Source organism: Sorex fumeus, unplaced genomic scaffold, assembly GCF_029834395.1.
Source record: "Sorex fumeus unplaced genomic scaffold, SorFum_2.1 ptg000064l, whole genome shotgun sequence".
NCBI classification, from domain to species: domain Eukaryota; kingdom Metazoa; phylum Chordata; class Mammalia; order Eulipotyphla; family Soricidae; genus Sorex; species Sorex fumeus.
In genome coordinates this window covers 1,248,112-1,255,913 of record NW_026606121.1, presented here as the reverse complement: position 1 = coordinate 1,255,913, position 7,802 = coordinate 1,248,112, and the positions used below count along the sequence as shown (strand labels likewise).

Here is a 7,802-nt window from a genome sequence, read left to right as displayed (position 1 = left end):
TATATTATATATTTATATACCTTCTATATTATATATTTATATACCTAAATATATTTAATATTAATGATTGTTGGCACCAAAGCAACAAAAGTCTAGAGGGAAAACATGACGAGTAATTTAAGATTATAGACGTCTCACATGTTCCCTGTGAATCTCAGGATGAAAATCTAATCAGGGTCATTATAACTTGTTTATCTCCATGGAGAAATGGACTTTAGAGAAGATATTCCCATGTTTTCCTTCTGGTCACACACCAAAATATCTCATTGCCCAGTTCCCAGAGAAACCTGCAGACAAAGTCCTTTGGGAACGCTTAGCTCAGTGCCCATGGCAAGTCTAATTGGCATCTTGAGGACTGGTCTCCAGCAGAGATTCAGTATGTGTCCCTGAACTGGAATCTTTCTGGTCAGATATTTAGTGTCCACAATTAGCCATAGATCGCAGCCTGGTGCTCCGGGTAAGCGGCTGTTTCCTATCTCACAAGTGATACCCCTCTTTCCTCTGCTTGGCTAAATCCGGCTAAGTCTGTCCTCACTGTAAACTCTGCGACTCTTGTTAAGGAAACATCCATGCAGTGAGCAAGGAACTTATTCTAAGTCCACAGGGCTCAAGTTCAATTCTTGTTTTATTCTAGACTAAGCTAAGCAAGCAGAGCAAACCCTCAGTGACTCAACAGAGCTGAAAACTCAAACAAACTTTCTTTTGAGTCTGCACTCATTAATATGGTATCAAGGTACTCTTAGGTGACATTCATGAACCTTCTCTGTGACTGAGCTTTCATGCTCTGTTGGGAGAGAGTGGGCATACAGGTCCGTGTTGAGTCAGTGGAAGCACATGTATGATTCCAAGTTCCTATCCGTAAAGAAGTTCAGTCAGTTCATCTTTCCTGCTGGTTGCTGAGAGAGGTGAAAATCTGAGTTCAGATTATAAAAGTATCACAGAGTTCCATCTGGTGCTCTTGGTCTTGCTCTGGTCACATGAAAATTAGTGCAAACAAGGGTTGTGTGGACAATCTCCTCTCCGACATTCCCTCAGTAGTTGAGATTTCTGGGATTAGTGAAGGAAGTCAGTGGAGCAACCTGGGAAAAGGATTCCTCACATGATTAGTAGGCAATATGTGAGTCAAGGTGGATCCATTCTCCTCTGGTTTCACTTTTCTGCGTGTTCTTCTCACTGTGACTGCCAGGTAAGTGAAGATCAGGGGATGAGTGATCCGGAAAGCATTTTTAGAACCTAAGAACCTAGAGTATGCTCTGGCACTATCAGTTTGTTTCCTTGTCATTATAGCTAGAAATAGATGTTGGTCAGTTCAGGAAGAGAGTGGTCTGAAAAGGCAGAGAAAACAAGTTACCCGAGGATTCCAGATAAGACTGTGAAAAGGGGCATTTCCTAAAGAGGAAGAAAGGCATAAATAAGGTGCAGATAAGTGAAGGGGAGAAAGGGAAGGATGTGGTCCTGAAGTGAAAGGGGCAGGTGTGGCTTTTAGTATTACATTAGAATGACAGGAGTTAAAATTAGCTCTTAATTATTCACAAGCTGAGTTTAGAGCCAAAAGGTTGAAATATGATAAATTTTTCTTATTGATCAAATTGTACTTTGTAAAATGCATTTATTATATTTTATTTGCTTCAAAATGTACATCTAGACACTGGAATGCCTGAAATCTCAAGAGATGTTTATAAGGAAGACCACTCACTAAGAAATGTGATTTTCTTTGGTAGGGTAGAAGGGTAGAGATTTTGGTAATAATTTTAGGTGGGCTTCCTTGAAAATAAATGATAGCTCTCATCCTGATCAGTACTCATATGAAAATTAAATTAAAGTTCATTGAGAAATTTTTCTCGTTAAATGTTTTATTTAAAATTTTTTTATTTATTGCTTTTTTCCCTGTCATTTCCAGCAATGCGCAGGACTTACTCCTGACTCTGTGCTCAGGGATCAGTTCTGAGAGGATTCGGGGGGACCATATGGGATGCTAGGGATTGAACTTGTCTTGGCTGTGTGCAAGGAAAGTGCTATACCTGCTCTACTATTGCTACTACCCTAGTTAAACCTTCTAATCTTGATTTTATTTGTCTGATTCATATTTGGAGACTCATTTCTAATTTGTCTTCAAGTATATAGTCATATGTTTTTTTAACGTGTCTATGTGGTATCCATACGCACCTTTTTATTTTATTTATTTACTTTTAAAATTTTTATTAGTGAAACACCATGGCGTCCTGTTGTAGACTTACAAATTTTTGTGCTTGGGTTTCAGTTATAAAATGACTGAGTACCTATCCCTCCACCAGTGCCCATTCTCCACCACCACTGATCCCAGTATTCCTCCCATCCCCTTTGCCCTCATCTCACCCTGCCTCTGTGGCAGGGCATTCCCTTTTGTTCTCTCTCTCCTTTTGGGTGCTGTGGTTTGCAAAAAAGGCATTAAGTGGCCATCATGTTCGGTCTATAGTCTACTTTCAGCATGCATCTCCCATCCTGGGAGGATCCTCCCAACACCCTTTATTTGGTTCTTCCTTCTCTATCTGAGCTGCCTTTTTCCCAAGTATGTGCAGCTGGCCTCCAAGCCATGGAGTAAACCTTCTGGTATTTATCCCAGCTCTTCTTGGTTATTAGTCTCCTATTTTGTTACTTTACGTTCCCCAGATGAATGCAATCTCTCTATGTCTGTCCCTCTCTTTCTGACTCATTTATTTTCCATGTAGTACCACTTGTATGTAAATTGCATAATTGCATGACTTCATCTTTTGTAACAGCTACATAGTATTCCATTGGATACACACCTTTAAAAAACCTTTCTATAATATGTATTATATAATAATATTTGATAATTAATTTAAATAATATATAATGTATTATATGTAATATAATGACAATAATTTTTATATACAATATATAACAATTTATATGATAACATAATATAACAATAATTGATATAATTATATTTAATGTAATGATAATATATAAAACATAATAGTTGTATTATTATATGTCATAGATAATAATTAATGTAAAAACATATGAGTAGATATAATTAATATTAAGATAATATAATAATATTTAAAACATAATAATTGTATCAGTGTATCACTGTAATCCTGTTCATCGGTTTGCTCGAGTGGGCGCCAGCAATATCTCCATTTGACCCAGCCCTGAGATTTTACAGCCTCTCCTTACTCGTCCTTTCCAACAAGGCCATATTGGAGGCTCTTTCAGGGTCAGGGGAATGAGACCCATTATTGTGACTGTCTTTGGCATATCGAATATGCCATTGGGAGCTTGCCAGGCTTTGCCGTGCAGGTGTCATATACTCTTGGTAGCTTCAGGATTCTCCAAGAGGGATGGAGAATGTAAATAAGAGAATACAAGCAAGCATGTCAAAACCAAACACATGTGTGCTGCTTTAGGTACATCAGTGGGCTAGATTATAAGAGGTCTATAAAAGCTTCAAAGTCAAAGCTTCCAGGAGCTTTGTTTTTATACTCTCTGGATCTTGGCCGTTGCTGGGATTACATGGCAGAGGGGCATTTTGTGGGTGTGACTACCAAGCTACTGGAAAATTGGGCATCTGGGTGGAGGAGTCCCAGTCCTGATCCGAGCAGGCTTGGAGATCTCAGCCCTGGGTCCCGCACCCCTGGGTTCCTCTGCCGGTTCCTTCATGAGTGAGGCTCGTCCGAGCATGTGGAGAGTGGCCTTGAGCATGGCTGTGCCTGGGTTTTGGAGGTTTTCGGCTGCAGGGTTCTGCTTGGAGAGGGAAGGGAAACTCAACCCGCCCCCCCCCCCGAGGGGCCCCAGTGAAGACAGCCTGGTGCGGGGGCAGGAGATTCTGCCAATAATAATTTTATAATAATAAATAATATCATTTATATAATAACAATTATTATTATTATTGAATCACCCTGAGATACACAGTTACTAAGTTGTTCATGATTGGATTTCAGTCATAAAATGTTCCAACACCCTTCCCTTCACCCTGTACAATTCCCACCACTGTCCCCAGGTTCCCTCTGGCCACCAACTCCAGCTCCAGCCTGATTCTGGCACTTTGTTCCTCTCTCTCTGTCTCTCTGGCTTTCCATCCCCCTTCATCTCCCTCCCCTCTCTTTATCTCTCTTTCTTATGCACACACCTTTTGGATGACACTAAATTGCCTAATAATACAGTACCAGCTTTCTTCCATCTAAGACGATACAATAATTTCATGTCTAAAACTCCAAACGTATTAATATTTTACCAAGAAAGGGATTAAAAAAAATAATAGGTAGTAAAAATAAGAGGTAGCTTGCCAGGCGGGTGAGATACTCTCGGTAGCTTGCCAGGCTCTCCGAGAGGGGCAGAGGAATCGAACCTGGCTCAGCCAGGCCGGCTGCGCGCAAGGCAAATGCCCTACCTCTATGCTATAGTTCCAGCCCCTCCAGAGGTGGGCTGGAGCGATAGCACAGCGGTAGGGTGTTTGCCTTGCATGCAGCCAACATGGTCGACTGGATTTCGATTCTTCCACCCCTCTAGGAGAGTGCGGCAAGCTACCGAGAGTATCTCGCCTGCACGGCAGAGCCTGGCAAGCTACACGTGACGTATTCGATATGCCAAACACAGTAACAACAGGTCTTATGATGGAGACGTTACTGGGCCTGCTCGAGCAAATCTATGAACAACGGGAGGACCGTTACCGAACAATAAGAGGACATAAATAAAATTTCTTATTTATCTTTGTTGAGATTTATTCTGCAACTATATAACTTGTGCTCCCCTTTTGTATCATGGGTTAAATATTCAGATATAAACTTGACTCTAAATTTATGTTAAAAATTATTATGATTAAGGAGACATCAAAATACTTGGTATGTACTTTTATAATTTTTTTTTTTGCCTTTTTGGGTCACACCCAGTGATGTTCAGTGTTATTCCTGGCTCGGCACTCAGGAATTACTCCTGGTGGTGTTCAGGGGACCATATGTGTTGCTGGGGATGGAGCCAGGGTTAGTCCTGTGAAGGCAAATGCTCTACTTGCTGTACTATTGTTCTGTCACTGTAATTCTATAGCACAGAGGTAGGGCGTTTGCCTTGCCAACCAACATGGCCGACCCAAGTTTGATTCCTCCGCCCCTCTCAGAGAGCCCGGCAAGCTACCGAGAGTATCTCGCCTGCACAACAGAGCCTGGCAAGCTCCCCATGATGTATTCGATATGCCAAATACAGTAACAACAAAGTCTCCAATGGAGATGTTACTGGGCCTGCTCAAGCAAACCAATGAACAACGGGAGGACAGTGACAGTGATTTATTTATTTATTGCTTTTTAGGTCACACATGGTGGTGCACAGGAGTTACTCCTGACTCTGAACTCAGATATTACTCCTGGTAGTGCTTGGGGGACTATAAGGGATGCTGGGAATCGAACCCGGGTAAGCCTCATTCAAGGCAAACAGCCTACCCGCTGTGCTATTGCTCCAGCCTCGGGTCTTGTAATTCTTATCAAAGGAATTAATGCACATAACTATTACATTTTGTCTGTAGATTATTTTAATACATATGAAAGTTAATTTCTATGTGCCTAGAAACTCATTCACTTTTATATGTGTGTGAGTATGTACCTCTGTAATTCTTGCTTAATGTTAAGAAATTTGTTGAGGTTTAACAGGTATTGAGTGTATAACTCGTTGAGTTTGAGCGTGCTGAATCCATAATCTTGGCTCAAAGGGCACAAATAATGGGTTACTTGCAGGGGAATGCCAGGTTCCACCTGCAAAGAACATGGTGCCCTGAGAACTGCCAGAGTAAACTTTATGAACCTAGCCTGTATTATCCACAAACACAGTGGATGATGTGACTCAAGATTAAGACTATATATATATATGTGTATATATATATATATATATATATATATAGTCCATAGGGGACTGGGGACATAGTGTAGCCAATGGGACGCCTACTTTGCATGTGATTGACCTGCCTTCAGACACCTGTACCTCATATGGAGCCTGAGTCTCACAGGAATGATCATGAGCATAAAGTCAGGAGTCAGGCCTGAGCATCTCTGGGTGTGGCCCAAGGCATTAATAAAAATAGACAAAGGCATTAATAAAAATAGACCCTGAATAGTGTCATTTCAGAATTTCATGTGTTTGAAGGTCTATCTCTCTTATTGATGTTATATTATTTATTTATTTATTTATTTATTGGTGAAACGCCATGAGTATAGCTGTAGACTTACAAACTTTGGTGCTTGGGTTTAAGTCATACAATGATTGAGTACCCATCATTCTTCCAGTGCCCATTCTCCACCACCAATGATCCCAGTAGCCCTCCCACCTCCCCAACCTTATTAATGTTATTTTAATAATTAGAATTGAGAGAAGAGGGGGAACATTTTTCTTTCCAAAAATTCTTTCTTAGATCAAAAGGTGCTTATTGTTAAGTTACTGAACTCAGGATTTTTCATATTCATCCATGCTCTCTTCTTGTGTCCGCAGGACTGTGAAGGGTGATGAGGCAGAGCAATCAGTCCTCTCTGGCCGACTTCATCCTCGAAGGGCTCTTTGATGACTCCCTCACCCATGTCTTTCTTTTCTCCTTGACTATGGTGGTTGCCTTTGCTGCTGTGAGTGGCAACTCCCTGACCATCTTCCTCATCTGTGCTGACCCCCGGCTGCACACCCCCATGTACTTCCTGCTCAGCCAGCTCTCCCTCATGGACCTGATGTTCCTCACCACCACCGTCCCCAAGATGGCTACCAACTACCTGTCGGGCAAGAAGTCCATCTCCTTTGTGGGCTGTGCTACCCAGCACTTCCTCTACTTGGCAGTGGGAGGAGCTGAGTGTGTTCTCCTGACTCTCATGTCCTATGACCGTTATGTTGCCATCTGTCACCCACTGCATTATGCGGTTATCATGAGCAGGAGGGTGGCTCTTTTGATGGCTGTCATGTCATGGCTGGGAGCATCCGTGAACTCATTAATTCACACTGTGATCTTGATGCACTTCCCTTTCTGTGGGTCTCGAACAATCCACCACTTCTACTGTGAGTTTCCAGCTATTCTGAAATCAGTCTGTGGAGACATCACTGTTTATGAGAAGACGGTTTACATCAGCACCGTTCTGGTTCTTGTCTTCCCTATCCTCTTGGTTTCTACCTCCTATGGCTTCATCCTCCACAGCATCATTCAGATGCGATCTGCTGGGAGTAAGAGAAATGCCTTTGCTACTTGTAGCTCTCACCTGACTGTGGTTTCTCTCTGGTTTGGTGCCTGCATCTTCTCATATATGAGACCGAGGACCCAGCGCACTCCACTGCAAGACAAGGTCGGTTCCGTGTTCTATAGCATCATCACCCCTACTCTGAATCCTCTGATTTATACTCTCCGCAATAAGGATGTAGCTAAGGCACTGCAGAAAGTCCTAGGGAGAGATGTTGTCACTCAAAGACGATGACTGTCGTATCTGAGAGCAAGCCTAAAGTGGGACACATGGGTACATATGCGTTCACATCCCTGCACACAATTCTGTGTATAGACTCGCCAGCGTGCACACACATCCCTGCATGCAGTCCTGAGTATAGACATGCCAGCATGCACACACTCACATCTCTGCACACAATATTGAGTATATACACGCTAGCGCACACATTCACATCTCTGCACTCAATCCTGAGTATAGACAAGCTAGTGTACAGACTCACATTCCTGTACACCATCCTGTGAACACACACCTCCACAGTATGAGTTTGTCAGCGCTTACTCAAGGAGTATTTTAGATATGCTCCCTAAAAGGAACATCACAGAGGCGAAATAGAGGTCTACC

General features: G+C 42.2%; 1 protein-coding gene across 1 annotated transcript; it reads left to right on the top strand.

Moving 5' to 3' along the window:
- Window positions 1-1,081: 1,081 nt before the first annotated feature.
- On the top strand, window positions 1,082-7,602 carry LOC130036636 (olfactory receptor 2AE1-like). The gene is made up of 2 exons (XM_056128532.1): window positions 1,082-1,186; window positions 6,475-7,602. Exon 2 carries the CDS (start codon window positions 6,489-6,491, stop codon window positions 7,431-7,433), a length of 945 nt encoding a protein of 314 aa, XP_055984507.1. The 5' UTR covers window positions 1,082-1,186; window positions 6,475-6,488; the 3' UTR covers window positions 7,434-7,602.
- Window positions 7,603-7,802: the final 200 nt, after the last annotated feature.

Bases quoted from the DNA above. Each gene is read 5' to 3' on its own strand.
- LOC130036636 (XM_056128532.1), top strand. From the start codon at position 6,489: ATGAGGCAGAGCAATCAGTCCTCTCTGGCCGACTTCATCCTCGAAGGG.